The sequence below is a fragment of the Podarcis muralis genome, chromosome 12, assembly GCF_964188315.1.
Source record: "Podarcis muralis chromosome 12, rPodMur119.hap1.1, whole genome shotgun sequence".
Classification (NCBI taxonomy): Eukaryota; Metazoa; Chordata; class Lepidosauria; order Squamata; family Lacertidae; genus Podarcis; species Podarcis muralis.
Window position 1 is genome coordinate 23497130 of NC_135666.1, and position 22591 is coordinate 23519720.

A 22591-nucleotide genomic window follows, 5' to 3' on the forward strand; every position below is an offset into this window, starting at 1 on the left:
GAGCCTTGTAACATTGCAACCCAATATCGGAGGAAGCAAACTCTCTTTCGCAAGGGGAACCTATTTGTATTTCGTAGGACAGATTCTTCTTCCTAGTTTATAAAGCGCGTTTAATGCGCGGTCTTCATAGTTCTTGAAACAACCACGCCGGTCTTCAAACGACCAGATCTTTGCTGCGCCTGTTTTACGGAGAAAAATAAGACGTCGCCAAGAACAGTCAAGGTTGAAGCTTAAGGTCCAAAAAAGAGGCCAGAGCCTAGGCTCCAGGCCTGCAAGTCCTAAGTTCTGAGCAGTATGGCCTGCGGCCCCCACTGAACTCGGAGGTGTGGGGCTTTACTCATTAGTGAAGTGAAATACACTCTGCACATGTTCAGAAACACTTAGATAAGACACACGGTTCAGGACTGGCTTCCTTTCCCTCTCTGAATATTGTGCAGCACTGATGCCTTCCAAGCTAACATGCGTTACTGTGCTTCAGTTCGTAGGTTTACTCAAAATAAAACCAGCCCTCCGTTTTGGGAAAGCCAGCAATGAATTGCGCAGCCGCTGTTCGCTTTTAGAGCTCCCTCGGCTTGGAAACCTTTTGTATGTAGGGCAAGTCAGTGAGCGATGCAGCGTGGAATTCTCTTTGCTTCTTGGATTCCCTTTTAAACTATTATTACTCCCAACAGTTTAACACAGCATTGGAGTTTGTATTCTGAGAAACAGGCTTACAGGGCCACCAGATGCATGTCTGCTCAGAAGTAAGTCCCACTGAGTTCAATGGGGATTACTCTGAGGTAAGTGAGGATAGGACTGCAGTCTTGCACAAGGGTAAAGTTATACTGCACCTCACCAGGTATAAACAAGTCCCCCCCCATCACCTGCGTGTTGGGGCGTCCTGAGAAAACCTTGGGAAATCCAAGAAGATTAATAAGAGACTTTGATGGAAAGTAGCGCGATCCTAACCGCTACTAATGCAGTTAATCCCATCCTGTTTGTGTTTGTATTATTATTATTATTATTATTATTATTATTATTATTATTATTATTATTATTATTATTATTATACCGCCCTTCATCCGAGGATCACAAGGCGGATTACAATATCAAATGGGAGTTCCGCGCGATCGCTCTTAGGATCCGGGAGGCAGCAGTAATCACCTGCTTTTACAGCCATCTCCAAAATTATTAAAAGGAAGAACAACTACGGTAAGAGGTTTGTGACGACTTGAAAGGCTAGCACATTTATTGTGCCACAGTGAGCTTGTGTGGAACAGAATCCACGCCATCCACTTGCTTCTGATGAAACCGACGTTACTCCACGAAAGTTCATAGCTTATTATGTCATAATAAAACTCTGAAGTCGTCTTCTTAGACTCTCCGTCGGTGTTTCAGCAACCACCACGATCAGGCACCCATCTGGAAATCCTTTCAAAACCGTGTTCTTTTTCTTAAGGTGTACTCACGGTATAAAAGGAAGATAAAATGTTCACCATGACTCCAGTAACCCGGCGAGAGGGCAGGTTCATGCAGTGACCCTCAAAGCACTGCGATGGAAGCACGTTTCATTGAAATGTATGGGACTCGCTCCCAGTTAAACGTGCTTGTCTGGTGTATGCCATCAACCCACACTTATTTTCGCAGAATTAGCAATACCAATACAGTATCAGTTCAGTTTCAAAATAGAGCAGCGTTTGCCGTGATTGAACTGGGACCAAATTGCGCAAACTTGGTTTGATTTATCTGCAGTTCAGAACTTTGGGTTCAACATTGGCCTTTGTGATAATTATTCGATCTTCTTATAGTTGGTTGAAGTCATTTTTTTACCTTTTTTTCTCCTTTGAAAAACAGTCAGTTGAGGATTTTCTCAGAACTAATCCAAAGCAGGAAAAAGACTTGTTATAACACAGCTGCTTTAATTCCTTTCACTGTTAGTGAGATGGAATTCTGACAGAAGCGACTAATACAGTCTATTGACTGTATGTGAGTTAATTCATGTGCATGAATTTAGACCTAATTTACCTCTCTAAGATACTTTATTGTGAAACAATAAGGGAACAGGGATGTGTGTGTCTATGTGTTTTCCCTGGAAGCTGTTCTGATTCATGAGAGGAACCTTATTCTCTCAAACTGTATTTTATATCATCATTGGAAACACGCATTTTCCCCTTTTAGAATCTCTTTTTGGATTGGTTTGATCTGCCCAACTAAAAAATTATTCGGCTACCTAAAAGGGAATTTGTGCTTGTGACTACGTCTATCACGAAAAAAGAATTAGCCTGAAAGAGACATTACTTCAAAGTATGTATCTCACATTTACATTAGCAGCTGAAGGACTACAATCGCTCACAACCCAATCCAAACTACTTTTACCAGGAAGGAAGAAAATATCTTTGCTTTCCATTGATCTTTGGCGCTATCTCCCAGCAAAGCGTGTGTATAGGACTGCAAGCTTCATAGGTTGCAAGTTCCATTTAGTGAAGCTGAATGTTAAACTTAAAGTGTTAAATCCGGTGAACATGATCTCCGGATCTCTTTTTGGAGGCATTCGAAAGTTAATAATACCCTTAAACATTGACTATATAACGTCACAAGAAGTAGCAACGGGGTATATGCAAAAGTAATGATTTAATGACCGTAAGCAAGACAAAGCAATAGAATTTGTGCTTCTTTCGCAGACTGGAGACAATGAAATGTTTAGCTACAATTTCCCCGTACAAACATGAAAACAATAGTCATATAGGATAACCACCCTCACGAATGCGTAACTGGTGAGTGAAGAACACACACGCACACACACACACACACAACGTTTGACCAAAAGCAAAGCACAAACTGAAAAGTATTTGGGGGCTCTTCACAACGCTTAAATTTTAAAACAGTCCTTCTTTTCCCAAACGCAACGCCTTCAGAGGCCCGCCTTGAAGAAGGGATTCCCCGCAGCTTATTGGAAATATCAGAGTACCTGTTCATTTTTAACCAAATTAGTACTGTACCATATACATACATACAGATATATATATATATATATATATTAAAACAAATTTAGACTAAAAGCCTTCATCCAGCAACTTGCTGATTTCTTAAGAAAGAACAACTTAATCAAATAGATTCCCGCATATTTTATGGCTTCTTGTGTGATTTCCTGTGCTTTTTTTATATTTTAAGGGTGGAAACACAAACCCATCACACCAAATAATAAAATTTAATGAAATATTTAATGCGCCCTCCTGTTCCTGGGCGTCGCCTCCCGCTCTCCTGAATCCTTTCCCACTGCACCGTTGGAACAATGAATCACATTCTGTAGAAAGTAAGAAATGAAAGGAAATACTACTTGGAACCAAGACAAAGCCCGTAAAACCCTTTCGAGATGGCCAATTGCTTCCGGGTGAACCGCGGCTTCAGCTTGCTCCCTGCGACCCCGCAGCCTTCAGGCGTCACTAGGGGGGAAAGCTGGCGTCTGCTTCGTCAGCAAGGAGCTAAGAAGAGGCGTCACCAAGGGCCGAGCTAGCCAGGGAAACGGAACCACCGCGTCGAGAGGGCGAGAAACACAATATTCTCTTTATAATATTTATAAATATATCATACAATACTGCTTCCTGTTTTGTCAAATAAGAACGTGGCAATGTTGCACAAATGCAAAATGCCACCTAATTCTTACCCTCCAAAAAAATGTGATTCCCACCCCCCCTCGTTTGTTTTTCCTTCTTTAAACAAGCCAGTAAAATAAACGGCAATACCCGCCTTCAGGCATACAGGTTGTAAAAAGTGAAATAGTATATTTTTTTCTTGTTCTGTGGTTTTTCTTTTCTCGCCCCCCCCTCCTTCCCCTCCTTCTTAAATCCTTTCTGTGCTGCAGTAGGCAAGTTATGGGTGAAACATATTTTTTTAAAAAATCAAAGAAAATAAAACTGGCTAATAAAGCAGGAAATTGTTGTTCACAGTGACATGGCTACATAGATGCATAGTTCTTCTATGCGTTTTTCTCTCCAATCCGGTTTCGTTGAAGAATATGAAGATGTGGGGTGGCGGGGAAATCCACTTGCTTTCCGCAGTTTTACAAAACAGTGAAATAACGATTAACAACGGAGATCTTAAACGTAGAAGTTAGTCTGGATTAGCAAAAAACTAGATCCCATTATTGATATGCATCCATTTTCCAGAGAATCCCGTCCAAACCACGAAGGGTGTGGCAAAAACCAAAAAGCATTCCTCTTCCTCTATAGTTTATCCGGGTTTATAGCGTTGCTAGTCCTTAAGAAACACCTCTCCTCCTTCTAAATCCACGGTCCATAGGAGACGCTCATAGCTCAAATCCCCCTGTTTTCACAACAGCCCGAGGTTCGTTTTAATATCCGAAAGTTCCCATATCCAAGGTTCGTGTGGGAGGTTCCGCTGATCGTCCCTCTCACTTCTTAAAGCAATTCGGAGGAGAGTCACACGAGGGGATAGCATCTATAAAGCTGAGTGGCACGGAGAGAAGGAGACGGGACAGGACAGAGCAGGTCTAAAAGAGACGGTGGAGATTTTGGAGTCCCAGAGGCGCTCGGCGCATCAGCCCGAAGACGTGGCCGAAGAGCCGTTGACCGAGGCTTTCCGGGCTCTGTTGCTGAAGGAGGGGTGGTGGTTGCTGCCGCCGCTGGTTCCGTTCATAGTACTAGAGATGTGCGGGAACTGGGGGTGCGGGGACTGCACCGGGGTGCCGGGGCTGAGCAAACAGGAGGAGGTGGAGGGCGGGCCGCCTCCCGCGGGGCTGCTCGCCTTCTCGCTCCCAGAGTCACTTTCCAGCTCGCCGCTGTGGTTCAGCCCATCCTGCGGGTGGCAGCCGATCTTCATCCTCTTGCAGGTTTGTCGCACCCGGTACTTCAAAGGGAGGGGGCCGTTCTGCAAGAAAAAATAAATCAAATAAGAGGAGGACGTCCTCAGACTAGGCGCTTCTTCCCCATCGGTCCGCCACCTCGCTCAAGGCAGGGGCTTCCAAGCCTCCCCCCCCCCGCACTATTTACCCTTCTCCAAGTGTAAATATAGGCAATATCCATGAGCGTGTAGTAGTCCTTCAAGGGCTCCTCTTCATACATGACGTCGATCTAGGGGGAGAGATGCAATTGAGCTTCGTTTTACACGGGTGGGGAGGAAGCGACGGCATCAACGTGCACGCCAAAGAAATATCCACCTGGCTCCAAATTTAAATGAGTAAGAGTTAAGCCCATTGACCTAAATAAACCAAAGATTTAAATCCAGGTACTTAGACTTACATTTGTTGGGAAGGAGGAATTTATCTTTCCTGAGTCCTAGGCTTTAGTGGGATTGCTGATCGGCCCTTAAGGAGCCAATACTTCAAGTCTTTTATTTAAGAGTTTTGGTGATTGCTGTGTTGTTTTTTTTATAACCCAGACGCAAAAGCCATTAGGCAAAGGCTTATTGAGCAACCTTAGCATGAAAACGACTGTCTAAAACGCTGCGCAGGCTCTGATCTTTCAAGGACAAAGCAACCTGTGATCTGACAGCACAGAGCAAAACACTGGGGGATACTTATCTGATTCTCCAGTTTCTGAAAATAGAGGACTACATTAACAGCTTGTTTTATGTATATAAACCAAAGCAAACCACTAGCTTACATGGTACACTGTGTTGCTTAGTAAGTTTGTGGCAATGCATTAAATTAAATGCCAGGAGCCCAGATTTTACTGGAACTTCTACCACTATCACCCCTTTAATAAACAAAAAATGTACCTGTAAAGTATTGGGTATGTCCATTTTGCTCCTGAGAAACTTTCTCAGATGCATTACAGTCATAGCTGCAGGGCAGCGCAAATATCTTTTGTCATTCACCTGGGAAGGGTGTTTGATTAGGGGAAAAAAATAATGCATATAGTTAAGAATTCAGTTTAAATGTAGTAGAGATACATAAGCATAGCTGGAAACTAGAAGCTAATTGCTAAATCAAAATAACAAAAATGCAGAACAGTTAATAAGGAGAGTCAAAATGTAGTAACACACATTTTCCAGGGTTTGTTTGCAATATATGACAAGTTTCCTTCTCAAAAAAATTTCGGGTAAAGAAAACTAGAAGGAAACAAAAGTTTTTGGACCATCAATCAGTTCCCTTTTAATTTTAGTTGCCAAGAAGAAACAATAAATGTCTGTACAATAGCTGCCTGCAGTGTTAATTTCTTTAGGGGGATAAAAATAACTATTAATCTAGCTGGGGCAAACAAATAATCTAAACTACTTTCTAAAGAAGGGATCTGTTAAATTCCAAAGGAAGTAAAAGTTATTTACCTCCTCTTTGGGTTTCTCTTTCTCTTTATTTCCTTTCCGTTCCAGTCTGGGAAGAAGAGTGATACAATTATAACAAAGAAGAGCTATCTAAGAATGTGCAGATAAAAGTAAATTATTGTGTTCACAACTTGCCTATTTTGGTCGAAGAACTCTATGGATAAGCTTATTATCTCATCATCTGTTATAATCCTTTTGTCTTCATCTGCAACTTCGCCCCTGTCTTCATTAGAGCCATTGGCAGCTGCACAGAAATTTCCACAGTCATTTACATCTTTAAATTCGAATGAGAACAAACCTCATCAAGAGGGGAATCTCTCTCACAGCTAAGATTATTTCTGCAAATACTGAGATAACTCTCTGTAGCATGTATTAGAAACCTTTAAATTAATTATGCCGTATTTTGTCACTGAAATGTTAGGGGAATAATAGATGGGGAAATGTTTTAACAACCTAAGCTTTTGAGTAAGAGGACAGTTTTATGTCTACAAAAGAAAGATATTGAAGCTTTTACCATCAGCAGACGGATGAGCAGCGTAAAAGTCTCTTCTTCTTTTCATTTCATCTGAGTGAGAACACACATTTGTCATTTAGTATACTCTGGCTTTCATACAAGATAGTGCTTGTGGTGGTCACTTAATCTAAGAAGGGCTTACTTACTTTTGAAAAGGCCTGGCACTAACTTGTAGACAATGTCTTGGAGAGTTTTATCAGATCTGAAATATAAAATCCCAGGACACTCAAATTTAGAAGGGTGCCAGTATTAAAATCCAAACTGCACCTCACTTTCCAAAGCAAAGAAAGAGTATTTTCTAACAGATTCAAAGTCCCGCAACATTTAAAAATGGTTTAGACAGAAGTCTTTTACACCAGATACTTATCTGCCTAGGTGGGAAACAATTCTGTCTACGGAAACCTACTTGCCACAGTGTTACTGCCTAAAATGCATGCAGGTAATCGAGAGATGCAATTCCTAAACAGCAAAGGCAGCTAAGTAAGGAGGACTTCTGAAATGAATCTAAGTTTTGCCTTTCTCCACCAGCACAATATACGAGGGGGATGGGTTAGCTGGAACTGACAATAATTTGCAGTTTGGTTAGGCAAGGCAAGAATAAAGTACATAAACATATAAGAAGCTGGGGTTTGCGTTTGGAGGGAATTCAAGGAGCGACAGGACTTAAATGCCTGCTCCCCCTTCACACATGAACTTCAGTTTGCAAACTGACATCTCCAGCCAGATCCCAACGTGTGATGAAGAGGTGGCAATCCAAAGAAGCGCGCAAGCCTCGCTACCCTCTGAACTTATCACCTGACATGAAACACAGCAGTCCAGTTGTCTCTCGCCTACCTTATATTTAAAAGGGGTCTGGTTTTGTGAACTTGGACATCGCAAATAGGGCAATACTTGCTGGTCTCCAAGTAGCGCACGATGCACGTCTTACAAACTATAAGAAAACAGAGAGAGAGAGAAAAGAAGAGGCAAGATTTTGATCAGCGGTCAAGGCGAGGTTTCCAGCTATTAAAAGAAGTAACGAGACTTTTCTAAACCCGGAGCCACCAAGCAAAGGTAACCATTATTTGGACAGGGGGCCAAATCTCGAAGGAGCTGCAAAGAGCCGGAGGGAGTCCCTTAAAGATATATAGGGCATGTTTACAAGACTATGGAGCCACTGGCAACCGCACGTAAATGGGAGCAGACCTTTATTGCGAGGGATCAGAGGCTGGCGGGGGTGGGCGGTCGCTGGCCCAGAGCCTTTATCTGCGTCCCTGGAGGGCTAAGGGCACGTGTGAAGCCGGACGGTACTTACAGGAGTGCAGACACTCGATGATGGTGGTGGCATCGATGAAGTACCCTCCGCAGAGCACGCACATGAGGTGGGGGTTTAGCTCGGTGATTTTGATGCGGGTGGTGCGATGCATTTTTGCAGCTCTGAAAGGCACACAGGAGGGCCGTTTAAGTGCGGGAGGGAAGCGTCTCCGAGGCGCACGCAACCTCCACTCCCCCTCCGGACCCCTCCTGGCTTGCAAGGCAGCCCCCGGCCTCCCGCTCGCCCCTCCTCGGGGAGGAGAAGAAACATCGGAAATGTAACTCGGAAGGCGGCGGCGGCGGCGGGAAGCTGGCGAGGCAGGAACTGTAATGCAAAGCGGGAGGCCCGGGCGCAGGGAAGGGGCTGCTGCTCTGCCCAGTGCCCACCTGCCCGCCTGGCCTGGCGCGGCGGCGGGTGCGGGGCTTCTCCGGGACCTTCTCCCGCGGCGGGCAGGGCACCCCGGTGGCGCTTGCCGGAGCAGAGGATCGCGGCCGGGGGAGAGGCGAGGAGGACGAGGAGGAGGAGGCGCCGGATCCCGGTGCAGCTGCGGACGCTGCCCTGGGCATTTCCGGCGAGGGGGGAGGAGGGGAGGGGGCGGAGGAGGAGGAAGAAAGAAGAAGGGGGGAGAGGGAGGGAGCTGCTCCTTGCACCTTGGCACCAGGGCCGCTGGGCACCGGCGGGGCTGGGCAAGGCGAAGCGGGCAGGAGAGGATCGGGCCGCGGCGGAACTGGGCTTCTTCTCCCGCGTCGCCTGGCTCCGCTTGCCTCGCTGCCGCCAGCCCAACAGGCTCGGGACGGCGGCGCCTTCGGAACCGCGCTCTGGAGGGGGTTGCTATAGCAACTTACACTTACACTTGGCATCCTGCCACCGCCCGGAGCGCAGCACCAGGAGGAGGGGGAGGGGAGGGGGGAGAGAAAGAGGGAGCGGAGGGGGTGGCGGAGAAAGGAAAGAGGGAGAGAGAAAGTGCGCCCAGGAAGGTGGCCCGGGAGAGTCCTGCGAGCTGCGAGGGTCTAGGTGTGCCGCACCCGGGAGGGGAGGGGGAGGTGGGTGGGCAGAAGAGGACACGGGTGTGCGCATGGGGGGCGGGGTGCAGCCTCAGGAAAGGCGCAGGGGGCGTGACGGGGGCCGGGAAAGGGGGTCCTTTCCTCTCCTTCCCCTCCGCCGCCAAGGGGCCGGGCAGGAGGCCAAGAGCGGCGCTGGAGGGGGAGGCCTCGGGGGCGGCCTGAGCCAGCGCCGGGGTGTGCGCCAGGCCGAGCAGAGAGGCTCCTCCCGGCCCTTTCGGCAGCTCCTCGCAGGGGCCTCCATCCACGTCGACTCAGTCCGGGCAAGGAAGCTCAGCCTCCGGTTTCCTGCCCTCTCCAACGAGCCGTGTCTGCGCCGGGACGGGGCTCCAAGTTGGCCCGTCTCAGCCCAGTCGCGCATCTGAATCCGCACCTCGTCCCAGACCAGCACAGCGGCCCGAGTGTCATTTCCAGAGGTTGCTGAACCAGATCAATTTACGGTGCCACCAGCCCCAGAGGCAGCCGGGCAGGAGGGAAAGGCGCCTGCCGCCCCGGAGCCCAGGTTAAGGTCCCTGATCTCAGCAGATGCCCTCGCAACCAAGGCGGAAACCTTCCCTGCAAAGAGCCCGCAATCCCGGCCGAACTTGGCCAAGGAAAGAGCAAAAGCCCTGGCGTTGCGCGGAGGAAGGAGGAGATGGGACTGGCAGCAGCACAGACAACCTGAGCAAGCAAGCAGCTCCTTCTCTGGGGAGAGGGAAGCAAACGCTGCACCAGGGGGAAATGTTTCCCTTACACACATACACACACAAATTCCCCAAAGGGAAGAAGGCCCGGGGCAGAGGAGCTAGCCTTGGCCTTCAACTCGAGGGTGGCAGCGAGGCTGGGCGCTCCCATGCATTGTGTGCGGATTTTCCAAGATCTCTCCAACAGTATCAACAAAGGAGCAGCCTGGAGTTTTTGGATCTCGCCAGTCTCGGCTCTTGGCTTCTTGCCCGCGATTTCCCTCCATGCCCTCGGCCAGGAGGAAGAAGACTCCTTCTTGAGTTGACCTGAACCAGTCTCTCCTGCCCTCCTTTTATTCGTGAAGGGAACCCTAAATATCTCACAACTGGGGCAAGTTGGTGGCTCTTTTAATCGGCCGCCTTACAATTCTTCTCCAGCGCTGAGAACCACCGAAGCAGCCCAGTCTTTCGGAAGAGACGAACATGTTTTATTTCACAAAGGACTTCCTAACTGAAAGAAAACTCCCCACAGCCGTGAAGCTTCCCTGGTCGAAGCTCTTTCCCTTAACCGCATATTATTTATGACCCAAGTTAGCCTTCTTCCCCAGGGCATGGTCGAAGCTATCTCTGAAATCCGGGGTCTGAAAACCAGCAAACTGAACCGAAGAACAACAGTGAAAGACGCCAGCCAGCACACACGTGTGCACACGCACCCACCTTTCTGTTCACACACAGTTTGCACTGCGCGCGTAAACATAAAGAGCATTTCACTCCCAAACGCGCCAACTCCTCCTCCAGGAGGGGAGCTTCAACTTCTCATTCCCCGCCCCCTCCTTATGTTAAGATCGGCGTGCATACAGTCAAGAAACGCTGACCTTTAACACGAGCGAATATATTTTATTCCAGGCGCTCTCTCGCTCGCCAGGCAAGTCTTCAACCGTGCAAACAAGGGGAGGGTGAAGTTTGCTATGACAGCCAGCCTGGAGGCCATGCGCGGGTTACTTCAAAATACAGGGGCAAGCTCTAGTTATGAAGGCTCACGGTACCCCGTGAATGAGCACAAAGCATCTGCGCCGGCAGCTGAAAAGGGAGCGAAGTCGACCCGAAGACCAGGTAAGCCTCGATGGAGCAGAGCTTCACCCTTTGCACCAACAGCCACACAGGCAGATAGCCCTTCCGTCACCTGCCATGTATTTGAGACCTTAGAATTCTTACAACAGACCTAAATCCTGATGGCGATCAATCAATCGATTGAAAACCGATTCTGGAAGGCATGTATGCCCACATGTGTTGCCAATAAGATACGTGCTCCCTCTTCCCAATATCTGGCTGAAATCCATCTTTAAGTGCGGGAGGGAAGCGGCTTCCAGAGAAGAAATTAATGTGCTCAGTGGCAGAAATCCTCCTCCTTTAGAGCCAAGCTCCTAAAAGTAGCAAATGGGACTCTCCAGCTGGTCTCCTGCTACCACAAAATCTGCTTCCTTCCCAGCCAGCGCGGTGTCCAAACTTATTAAAGGTTAAGAGGCTACACACAGAATCCGCCAACTTCCAGCAAAAGTCTTCCCTTACACATACGGACGCATCCCATTCTCCTCCCGCCCCATATTATATTTTCAGAGAGTGTTCCTCCTTGGAGGGTCATTTCCAAACAAACTCTCCCCCAATACTTAGCTGCGTCTTGTGCTCCTGAGTTCTGGAGGCAAGAAAAATGTTAGAGCTTTAACGAACGCCATGGAGGTGTTCTGACCACATGTCTGTCTCTCCCAGGTTTGGGGGCAAAGGGGGATTTTACCCGTAGGATTTGATGGCACCGACTTATTTCCTGAACTCTTTTTGCCAGGACTAACTACCCTGTCAAGCGAGGTTAGGCCAAGCTAGGTTAGGTGGACGTGTGCTCCGTTTCTCGCGCCAGGAGCAAACCCATCACACCTCGCATACTAGCAAGTCGTTGCCACTAAACTTGCCTTGACCCAGCTTGGAAGGACTGCGGGACAAGGGGCTAGAAAACCAGTTAGAGAAAAGGAAAACCGCGCTGGAAGATCCTGCAAGTCCCATCATCTCAGCTTCCCCAAATCTCTTCCGTCTGCACAGGGCAAACTCGCATTAACGCAGAAACCCCTGTGCTCCCGAAGTTAATTTCCCAGCTTTGCCCTCCCGTCCCCTAAGCGCAGAAACTTTAACAATTTACGCACACACGAGAAAAAGCGCCCAGCTGCAAGCTGAGCGAGAACCGCCATCTTACGAGCCATCCAGTCCCACACCGGGGTCCGCCAAACTTAAGTTAATAAAATTCCTGGGAGAGCCCTCCTGAGCGCGACCAGCCCCCCAGCGGGATCGCCCCCTCGGGGGGGACCCATCCCTATAAGATGGGGGCTCTGCGGGGATCCTGAAACCCCCTGCAAGGCGCTTCTTGGCCAGGCAGCCGCCGTCCCCTGACCCAGGCAGCGCCAGGTTTCATGCACCGCCCGCGTTCAATCGAAATCTGCATTTAAACAAAGGAGCCCCAGAGAGATCGGCGAGCAGGGGCTGAAAATAGAAATATCCTCCTGCGGGGCCATGTGCCCAGGAAGGGGCTAGCGGCGAGCCGAGGGAGGAAAGGAACCGAAATCCGCCGGAGGGGGGGCGTCGCCCCAGCCAGTGCACGGGCCGCCGCCGCCGCGCCTCCCGGGGTCCCTGCGCGGAGGGCGAGGGCGCGCGGGCGCGGAGGCAGCGCGGAGATGGAGCAGCCTGTCAGCGCTTTCCCCACCCGGAGAGCCCGGGGACACCTAGCAAGGCTGGCGCCCCTTCGCAGCCCCCCGAAACCGCCTCCCAGGCCCCGCCGCCCCCCGGCCCCCGGAGGGCAGCCGCGCCCGGGGATACGTACCCGCGAGAAGGAGCCGGCGGGCGACGATCCGAACCGCCCCGAAAGACAATGAAAGTTAAAAGTCGCTCAGCAGAAAATGAATGTGAGCCAAGCGGCCATCTTGAAATGAACTGCAGACGCTGTCAATTGCAATGAGCGCAGGGCTGCCGCCGCCGCCGCGCTCAGCTCAGCTCATGCTCGCTCCCCCGCAGCCGGGCTCCTCTCCGCCACCGAGCCCCCTCCCTCGCCCTCGGATCCCTGCGCCGCCCCAGGAGTTGGCTCTGCCTCCCCCCCCCCCGCAGCCCTCGCTCTCCCTCGCCTCCTCTCTCTGCCTCTCCCCACCTCCTTCTCAATGCGCAGCTCCAGTGCTGGGATCTCAAAATCTTTCTAATCCGGATGGTTTGCCTCTCCTCCTCCGCCAGCCCATTGTCTCTTGCGCTCTTTCTTTTCTTCCTCGGCTTCCCCCCCACCCCTTCACCCACTCGCCTCGCAATCTCTTTCCCCCTCTACTGTGCTTTTTCTTTCTTTTTTTCGGCCCCTCGGAGAGGGAGGCTCTTCCTCCCTCCCTCCTTCCCACTCCTCCTCCTCCTCTTTTTTTCCCCCTTTACGAGGAAAAAAAAATTGTGATTATTTCATAGTTGTGGAGGGAGCCAGGGGAGAGGAGGGAGAGTGGCGGGCGAGGAGGGGGCTGCTGGCTGCCGCCGCTGCTGCTGGTGGTGGAAAATGCAACGCTGAAAGGCACACAGTGGAAACTGACACCGTCCCCAAAATGGCTCAGAGTTCGCCCGCCCCGCCAGGATCACGTGGGGCTCCTCATTCCTTAAGGGTGGCCTGGGAATTAGTGTCGGTGTAGTCGGAGCCCGTCAGCCTCCCTGTGACCCAATCCCGCGGCTCGGCCGCCTCCCCCTCCCCGCGCGCCACCCTCCCCTCCCCTCCCCTCCCCCTCCCCGCACTCCGCCTGGTCCTCCGCCTCCCTCCGCTCCACACACACTTCGCCGAGTCCTCCTTTTCTCCACCGCGCTCACGCTGCTGCTGCTGCTGCCTCTGCTGAGCTGCCGCTGCCGCTTGTTCCACCTCCCCCCCTTCTCTCTCTCTCTCACACACACAAAATGTATTATTCATTTTCTTCCCCCCGAACACACCCACTCCACGCTTGTAGAGTCGCTTTGCCCGTTCCTTCTCGTTTCCCCACATTTTGTACACCCTGTCACTTCACGCGCACAATCTCTCTCTCTCTTTTCTTCTGGCTTAACTGCAACACACACAAACCTCTTTTTCTCTGCTTCCCCTCCCCCCGCTATCGCCTCTTTCTTTTCTATATTTGCTCCTTCTCTGACCGACACCTATCTATTCCTTAAATATGTCTCTGTGTGTGTGTGTGTCTCCCACTCGGCCCCCCGCCCCAGGGCACAATAAACTGAAGCTTGCCACCTTTTGGCTTAGTCCATTCCCCTCATCTAAACCTGTCTACTCCGCTCTTTGCGCCTGCTGCCACCTCTCCCTCCTCACACGACGGTGGCCCCAACTCCGCAGCCCACCATTTTAATATCTGGAGGTGGCACCCAAAGCAAGGTCCCCTTGTCCTCGAAGCGTCTCGTCTGGTGGCTTCCCTCCCGCGCGCACGAGACGCGGCTCTCCTCCGCCGTCGTTGCCCCACAGCCTTCCTTGGGTGCCCGCGCCCAAAATTGCCCCCTGCCGCTCCCAAGCTGCTGTGGGCAAGACCTTTGGCGACGCGACAGGAGACTTGCGCAGCAAAGGCGTTTCAGGTATCGTGGGTGTCGGAAGTGCAACGGGCGGCCAAGGCGAACTAACCCGCAGCCGCGTCTCTGCGCTTCCACCTCCGCCCCTCGTTTCCTTATATTTTCCCGCCTTGGCATCCGATCCACGCGTCGTCTGTAGACGAGCTGCTTCTCCTCAGTGCGCCCCAACACACTTCCCGCCCTGCACATCCCCACCCTCCCCACGCGACCCCCGTTTCCTCCGCCTGCTATTTCCTATCCAGCGCCCCCAGTCTTTGCCTCCTTTCGCCTTCCACTTTTACCATTCTCGTCTCACGATTTATATACACCCTAGAAATGTTTGAAAACTGACCCCCTCCCCCCTTCTCCACGCCTGTCTCTCTCTCTCTTCCTTTCCTTCTAAGGACCCGATCCCGATTTCCTTCCTTTATTTCGGTTCCCTCTCACGCGGCTTTGACTTCGCCATCCCTCGCGCCTTTTTTTGCCCACCCAAAGTGCCCTCATCCTTCGTCCTGGGCTTTTCTCCCTCCACAACCCCAATTGAGATTCCTCAGATACACGACGTTTCCCCCCCCCCCCCGCCCTTCATCTCTTATTTTCTTTAACGTGTTTAAACACAAGAGCGTTCCTGACCCCCCAGCCCCGCGAAACCACCCATTTCCCCTTGACTGGCGAACAGTCTTCCCGGCCTTGAACACGCCGTCTCGTTTCCCGCCTTTCTTCGTCGTATCAGTTCCCTTCTCCACACCAGCTCTGCCACCTCACGTTTCGTCACGGGCGATAAATATGATCGCATTGAGGCAACAAATGTCTTCCGCGAACCCCCCCCCCACCCCTTCCCTACCACAATTTTCCCTCCCCTCCCCCACCCTGTCTCTGCCTCGCAGGCATTCCTCGTCGCACTTTCCCCGCTTCCCTCGCTGTCTCGCGCGCAGCTCGCACGATTTCCTTCCACAGATCGCGGCGGCAGAATCCCACCTAATGGCGCGCCCCGGGGGCAGGCAGCCCGGCGCTGCGGGTGGGTGCGTGGGCGGGTGGGGGGAGGAGGAGAAGAAGAGGCTCCCCAGGGAACCAACTCGAAAATAGGCACCCCGCGCCTCAGCCGCGTCTTCTGGGCGAGGAACAATTGCGCTCTTCGCAACAGTGAACGTCGCTTGAGAACAAAACGCAGCGCAAGACGCTCCTTGCCCCGAGGTCGGTCGGTCGGTGTGTGGATCCTTCCATTCCACAGGCGATCCTTTTAAGGCTGGACGCTGTTGGACGCCGTCCCTTTCTCGGCAAGCGTTCAGAATAAACGCAACCATCGAAAAGGAGCTGGGAAGAGAACGCCCGCCCCCCACTTCCCAAAGAGAGAAGGACGGGGGTCGTGCGGAGACTGGCACACCCGGGAGACGTCGGAAGGGACGTTCCTAACCCGGGTTCGTGGCTTGTGCTGCTTGTCACGCCTGGGAAAGAGCCACACTCTGGTCCTCCTCAGCCATCGATTGGGAACACAAACGTCCAACACACACACACGGGGCAGACAAACCTGGGGCAGCGCCCTCCTCGTCACAATTTGACCCGTTCGCGTGTGTTATTTCTGATGCCATGTTGCCAACCCTGTCTCCCTCTCAACAGGACGCAGGGAAATGGAAGGTTAGAGAGCATATCGGATTCTCCTCCGCGCCCTGATTATAATGGGAAGCGAATAGTAACCCGCATAGAGGCATTCATTCATTTATTTTTAAATAAATAAATTATAATTAAAAATAGCTCTCAGATTCCACCAGGGATGGAGAGACTGACCCTGGCGTAACCGCAGCACCGAGGAACTTGACCCACCCGCGGATTCTCTTCCCAGTGCCAAACCCAGAGCTTGGAAGTTTAGGATCGGGGTGCAAAACAGGCTGGGAAAAGAGGGGGGCGCCGGCTTCACTCAGTCGCGGATGGGGTGCCTCCCATTGCAAGCTCGCTTCCACCCCACCTCGCGCTAATAATAATCATCATAATATCTCAACGATAAATGGTGTGAACCAAAAGGGATGGGAGGATGTTTGTTTGGTTTACCAACATCTCTTCTCTCCAAGCCGGCTGAAGGCTGATAAAAGGACCCGCTTCCGCGTGCGACCCTCCCCCGAATAAGAAATGTGGAAGAGTCTACTAAGCCAGGAGGTGATGGCAGCGTCTTCGGCACTTTGCTTCTCTGCCTTTCATCCGTTCCTTTGCCACTGTGAACGCGGACATGGTTCTACTTATGGGGAGGGATCTTTTCAGGTGGACTCACCACGTCTAGCTCCAGAAGATTTCGATATCCTAAACTGAACACTCCAGGTTCTTATGGGCTTGGTACAGAAAACGCTGGTCTATTTCTTTGTCACTCCCCAACAAAGAGTAGCAAACGGGTGTTTTCCCTCTCAGGTGGGCAGTTTCCTCTTGCCCTTTCCACGATGGTATAAAGAGCCCAAGGAAGATGAAAGGAAAAACGGGAATTCGGATCATGGATCTCGCTGTAAACCAGAGCTGTCTCGCTACCCATTTCCCAGCCGGGGGTGTATAATTACCAACTGGGAAAGCAGCTTCTGCCCACGTTGTAAGATGGGGGCGAGGGTGGAGTTGTTTTTTGTTTGTTTTAAGTTGTGGAGACAATGCTGGTCACATTCCATCTATAGCCATTCAACTGCATTGAAGTGAAAAGAAACCCACTGGTGCAATTAAGGGCACTCCAGCTATTGTCTATCTACATAAACTACTGAATATTTAAGCAAGTAAATCCGGGTCAAAACAGATGAAGGCATGACAGTTTCGTTTCGCGTGTGAATCGCCAATTTATTTATTTATTTTTCAAAAAGCTGCAACGTGACTTCACCAAAATGAGACTCAAGACGACTGACTACTTAATTACAACACAATGAAGGCCTCCTTAGGTTCAGAGCCTCACAGCCCTTCAAAGTGATCTTTGCTGGTGAGAAGGTTACTCTTGGAATGTTGACTCCATAGTGGGGACCCCCAGGAGAACCCAACCATTCCGCCAGTCCCCCAATCAACACACATTATTATTGATAGATGTGGCACACAAAATAGATCATCTCTCTATTGCTTTTGCTCTCTGTTTTTATTAGAGGTTAGAAATGGGAAATAAAGCCTTGTTTTTAAAGACAGGACAAGACTGAGCAGGGAGCAGATATTTAACAAGGGGACAGGGAAAAAAGAAGAAGACAATTATCTGGTTATCTAACAAATAAACATTTTCCCATTAGACATGATACTAAAAATGCTGCAGTCTTGACTGTACATACGTACAAAACATGAAACATTGGCTAGAAAGTAGGCATTCTAGTTCAGTACAGCCAATGCTTTATCAAAATCCCATCAAATGAAGTAAGAACAAGGAGTAATCGTATTAATGTTCAAAGATGAAACTGTTAGGAAACAATTTCTTTTTCTTCTTGGATCCAACAGTCTGCCAAGGTCTGCAGTTACAGCTGAGTTGTTCTCTCTAGGCTTTTAGCTGCATCTTTTAGTTTCCCAACTAAATCCTAAAACATGAAGTAAGAACTTTAGAAAAGAAGTAATTTGTTGTACATAGTGGGGTTACTTGAACATATTAGTTCTGTGAATGTTGTCTTCAAAGGTGATCAAGTTTACATCTGGAAAACTTGGTGTCTAACACTTTGAGAAGAATGCCTACAGGTCAGCTATTTTATATCTTTAAGAAACATTCAGCCTTTCTGTCATATTTTAGTTAAGGGTAGATACTGAACATTCTTAACAGAAATGATGTGTTAATAACAGAATTTTTAAAATGAAAGTGCTTGAATTAATATAGAGCAGAATATAAATGACTGTAATAAATTAAATAAAAAGTATCAAAAGACAGAGACAACTTCGCTATCTTTCTTGCTGTTTAATATAACAATTAAATTAATTCATCAACTTTTCAAGTTGCAGTCCTAAATATATTTACTTATTTGCAATGGATTAAAATTTCAATTTAATATGGAATGTAAAACTAATTTTTATTTTAAAATAATTCCCAGGATTAACCTGTAACCCTTTTCTTTTGCTCAACTTCTCAATCGTTACCTAATTTTACACTTTTTAATGCTTGGGTTAGGTTTTGTTTATTGCTTGCTGTAGTCAATGTGAGCTTCTTTGTATAAAGAGCTCAGTTTACCATCCTTGAACAATTTACACAAACCCAATTTAGCCAAAGTCAATGCAAGTTGCACTCTTTATATTAATGTACAGTATATAGTTACAGAAAGTGAATTTCCTCTCAGGTATTACATTTGAAACAGTTCCCTCCAACCCCCTTAAAATGTGATTCCAAGATCATAGCTACTATGTGGGTTAATCTGAAATCTCAATTTGGTGAGGTACATAATCAAACCATTATACAGGAACATATTTAATAAACACACTTTTTTGCAAGCTTTAGTTTGGGTGGATTCCTGATAGAAAATTTCATTCTGACACCTGAAATGGTCACACCCGCACAAACATATGAAGAAATACCTGTAATTGCTCCATAGAACAACTAAAATTAATGTCCGGTTGAGATCTTGAGTCACTGTTCTAAAGGAACAAAAATCCCAAATGTTAGAAGTGTAACATCTGGCAAAACCTGAAGTAATATTTAATTCAGTGATGGTGAGGAAAAGCATAAGAATGGGTGCAGTACCTCAACATTTAAGGTCATCAGATAAGCAGGGCGATAATTTTTATGAAGTTGATTAGTCTAAAGTAATAAGGGAAGAGGAAAAAAATGTATCAGAATTTAGCAGATAAAGAAACCAGAATAAAGCAGTACCCTTATTAAATTACCTTGATCTGATATTCCAAACGCCAACAAACATCAGTTATATGCAGCGGACATCTGCCTATACTGAAGAACACAATCATCATTTTCTTATTAGGTTATATTATGCTAAGTGAAAAAGCTGTTGCACACATTTCAGGCATAAAAAGGTGACTGTTCCATAGATCAATAGTGTATTTCAAAAGTGGGGTAAGGGTGCAAATTATCTCAACTTGATAACTTGTGCCTATGTTTTCGCCACTGTATCCATTTCAGCAGCCTCTTATATTAACTTTAAAGGTGCATTTGAAATTAATAGCAAAACTCTAGCCATATAGTTCTGATGTATTCAATGGGGCTTACTCCCTAGTAAGTTTGTTTCAGTTTGTAACCTTAAAGTAATAAAACAACTTCCTTTGACATACCTTCCCAATAGGATTTCCAAGGTATCTTTATTTTTCTGCAAAGAAGAGAAAAAAGTTTGCCATCTTCTACAGAACAAATAAAATATGAATATGGGAATAAAAAAATAAAAAAATAGGCTTGAAAACCTGGTATTCGGTGCAAAATTGTTCAATTCTTTCTTTGTCAAACTTACAGTCTTCTAAATAAGTACTAAAAGGGAAACCAAAAGGATGTGTTAGCCTAAATGCCAGTACAACTCAAGCAGGAAGATTTACAGCAATGGCTGGTGTTAAAAAACGAACTAAAACACCTCAAACCCTGTGAAGGGCTTTAAAATGGGAGTACCTTATGGCAGATTTGTCAGCTTTTTGCTTTCCAGCTTCTACTATACAAGTTGCAGCTGCTGCGTGACAATATTTTAATACGGCTGGATCAATATGTTCCAAGTCTGGATGATCTAAAAATAAATGAAATTTCAAAGATGGAATAACTTCAGGGGAATGTTCTTTCAAACAGAGAGAGACTAAAAACTTTCCATGCAGCCATACATAGCATAGCCCAGTTTTAACAGTTGGGAAAGTATAATGCATTTCGTATTGACAATACTTAAAGCACAGCTATAAAGATATTGACTCATTCATAAGGTTTCCCTCATTCATAAGGAGCCACAACAAATGAAGAGGCAATCTCAGCTCTCCTTTAAAATGCCTTTTCCCAAGACCCAAACCTGGCCTAAGTTGTTTCCAGCATAAGTTTCTCTGGAATTATCCCATCAGGCTCAGAATTTGGCACGTTATCCAGAAGAAACAAACGGATTTAGTGCATTTTCTAAATACAGTGTCCTGGTTTTCCTCCTTCCCAGCGTTTTTTGTTTTTGTTTCAATATGCAATCCATTACTGGAATTTCTTGGCAAGCATCGAGTTATAAAACAAATGTAAATTGCAGAATTTATTTCTACAAATAAAAAATCGCCATGCTTTTGGATGTTGCATTCATACAATGAGGGGGAGCACCTGCCCCCCTATAAACTGCCAAATGCACCCGTGGAAGAGATGGGGAAAACATTTCCTAGGGTTGAGTTCTAAATCAAGGTCAGTTTAAAACAAAACGAAACATACACACAACCAAACCATATGCCTTTCTAACTATCCTACTCCGAATACCGCGCTCCCTTCAGATGTACCGTAACTACAAACCCTTCTGGCCACAACATTTCTAACTTTTCCTTCTCCTTCTCCTCCTCGCCGAGCCCCGTCTGAGTAAACAGAGCTGCTATTCGGCAATTGCAGTTCAAGCTAGTTCCTACCGGAGGCCGCGCGTTTTGAAGGCGAGCGACTACATGGCAGCGAGCAGAGCGGCTCAAACAAACGCCTTCCTTCATCGGCTAAGCGAAAGCGGCCGGTCCAACGTCAACAACCAGATCCCCCTTGGCCAGCAGGCAACTGCCGGTCACCGATCCAGGGTTTCCCGCACGGAAACAGGCCGGGAAAATAATAATAATAATCCTCATAATGATCATCATAATAATGGAATGCAGTTTCAGAGCGGCATTAAGGAACAATGACGTGAAAAGAAAGCACTATTCATGCACAGAGAGCCTTGATCGTGAGGTTGCAGCACGGAGCCTTCCTAAAATAAATCAACCCGTTTAGAAGCCTGACCTTTGCAAATAACAATAATAATAATAATGATGATGACGCCGCTAATCCCAGGGACTGCAGTAAATAACTCGCCGGGGCAGGGGGGGAGGGAAGGGAAGTGAAAATAAACCGACACCAGCGCGACGGAGGAGGGGAACCGACACCCAGCACAAAGCTGCCTCGCCAAAGAGGCTTTTAGGCCAGGAGCGAGCGAGAGGAGCGCTGCTGATTTTCTGCAAGGAAATGACAGCCGCCGGGAAATGGAGGAGAGCAGCAACAATAACAGACAGAAACAAAGAGCGAGACTGGCTGCAGGACGTGGGCGGCTGCCTTTCTCGGCGAGGCAGAAAGCACTTCCTGAGTTTCAGGGGAAGCGGCCGAGGCTGGAGCTGCGGGCAGCAAGCAGCAAGCAGCCCTGACAATGCGCCGGGGCTGCGGGGAGAGAAGCCGAGCGAAGCGGGGGAAGAGCCACCTCCCCCGGCTGGCCTGCCTGCTTCTCTCTCCCTCTCCGGTTCCCCAGGCGGCAGCAGCAACAGCAGCCGCCCTGCAGCTTCCCCCCCGCCCCGGCGCCTGAGCTCCAGCTCCTCCCGGAGCAGCACTTACCTAGCGCGGCCTGGCCGGCCTGGCCGCCGAGCAAGGCACCGAAGGCGGCCTGCAGCAGAGCCTCGTAGGCTCGCGGGGAGAAGCAGCCGCGCTCGGCCAGGAGCTGCAGCCCGCCCTGCACAGACTCCGACAGCTCCATTGTGAGCCGCGCGGTGACCTTCGACACGCCGCCCACGTGATCCCCGCGCTCAGCTGATCCCGCGGCGAGAGGGGAGCTGGAGCTGCAGCGGTGGCGGCTGTGGATTTCAGCCCCGAGCCTGCGAGGAAGGAGGCGGCGCTGCTGCTGCCGCCGCCTCGCCGTTGTTGCTCTGGTGGCTGCGAGCTCAACGTCCACTTCCTCTCTCTTTCTTTCTTTCTTTCTTTCTTTCTTTCTTTCTTTCTTTCTTTCTTTCTTTCTTTCTTTCTTTCTTTCTTTCTTTCTTTCTTTCTTTCTTTCTCTCTCTCTCTCTCTCTCTCTCTCTCTCTCTCTCTTTCTCTCTCTCCCCACGCATTCCTTGAGTATAAACTCCATTTCTTGTACTTGACCCACCACTACCACCTTCCTTTCATTTTATTTTGTGCTCGCTTTGCATTTCATACACAGTAAAGAAAAGGGCCAGCCGCCGCCGCCTCCTCCTTTCATTTCTGGCTGGGGGTATTGGGGTACCTCGGTTATATTTTGCTAACGCACATCGAACTGTTTTCAGGTTTTACAGTATTTCATGGCTAAGGAAACTGGCCCCACATGGTAGTTACGTATTTGTAAAGGTGGCTTTGGACGTAAACCTCTCTTTCTCTCTCTCTCTTTCTTTC

At 48.8% G+C, this 22591-nt stretch overlaps 2 protein-coding genes across 4 annotated transcripts; both read right to left on the bottom strand.

Moving 5' to 3' along the window:
• Nucleotides 1–2591: 2591 nt before the first annotated feature.
• BMI1 (BMI1 proto-oncogene, polycomb ring finger) lies at nt 2592–13541 on the bottom strand. 3 transcript variants are annotated; one of them, XM_077936851.1, is made up of 10 exons: nt 13121–13541; nt 8070–8191; nt 7610–7706; nt 6922–6977; nt 6776–6826; nt 6397–6505; nt 6265–6310; nt 5716–5814; nt 4989–5069; nt 2592–4866 (listed from the first exon to the last, which is right to left on the bottom strand). In XM_077936851.1, the coding sequence occupies exons 2-10, from the start codon at nt 8179–8181 to the stop codon at nt 4537–4539; spliced, it is 981 nt and encodes a 326-aa protein (XP_077792977.1). In that variant the 5' UTR covers nt 8182–8191; nt 13121–13541; the 3' UTR covers nt 2592–4536. The 3 variants fall into 3 exon arrangements, with proteins under 3 accessions (XP_077792977.1, XP_028605951.2, XP_028605950.2); XM_028750118.2 differs by lacking the exon at nt 13121–13541 and adding an exon at nt 12977–13114; XM_028750117.2 differs by lacking the exon at nt 13121–13541 and adding an exon at nt 12656–12935.
• A 3904-nt stretch (nt 13542–17445) lies between these two features.
• COMMD3 (COMM domain containing 3) lies at nt 17446–22065 on the bottom strand. Its single transcript, XM_028750119.2, has 8 exons — nt 21800–22065; nt 19901–20012; nt 19702–19765; nt 19576–19610; nt 19177–19237; nt 19034–19090; nt 18868–18927; nt 17446–17888 (listed from the first exon to the last, which is right to left on the bottom strand). Exons 1-8 carry the CDS (start codon nt 21936–21938, stop codon nt 17829–17831), a joined length of 588 nt encoding a protein of 195 aa, XP_028605952.1. The 5' UTR covers nt 21939–22065; the 3' UTR covers nt 17446–17828.
• Between the last annotated feature and the right edge of the window lie 526 nt (nt 22066–22591).

Bases quoted from the DNA above. Each gene is read 5' to 3' on its own strand.
- COMMD3 (XM_028750119.2), bottom strand. From the start codon at position 21,938: ATGGAGCTGTCGGAGTCTGTGCAGGGCGGGCTGCAGCTCCTGGCCGAG. The intron at 19,238-19,575 runs GTATGTCAAAGG...TGTGTTCTTCAG, and splicing joins TTGGAAATCCTATTGGGAAG to TATAGGCAGATGTCCGCTGC. The intron at 17,889-18,867 runs GTATTTCTTCAT...TTCATGTTTTAG, and splicing joins GTTCTATGGAGCAATTACAG to GATTTAGTTGGGAAACTAAA.
- BMI1 (XM_077936851.1), bottom strand. From the start codon at position 8,181: ATGCATCGCACCACCCGCATCAAAATCACCGAGCTAAACCCCCACCTC. The intron at 7,707-8,069 runs GTAAGTACCGTC...GTTTTCTTATAG, and splicing joins CATCGAGTGTCTGCACTCCT to TTTGTAAGACGTGCATCGTG. The intron at 5,815-6,264 runs GTAAATAACTTT...CACCCTTCCCAG, and splicing joins AAGAGAAACCCAAAGAGGAG to GTGAATGACAAAAGATATTT.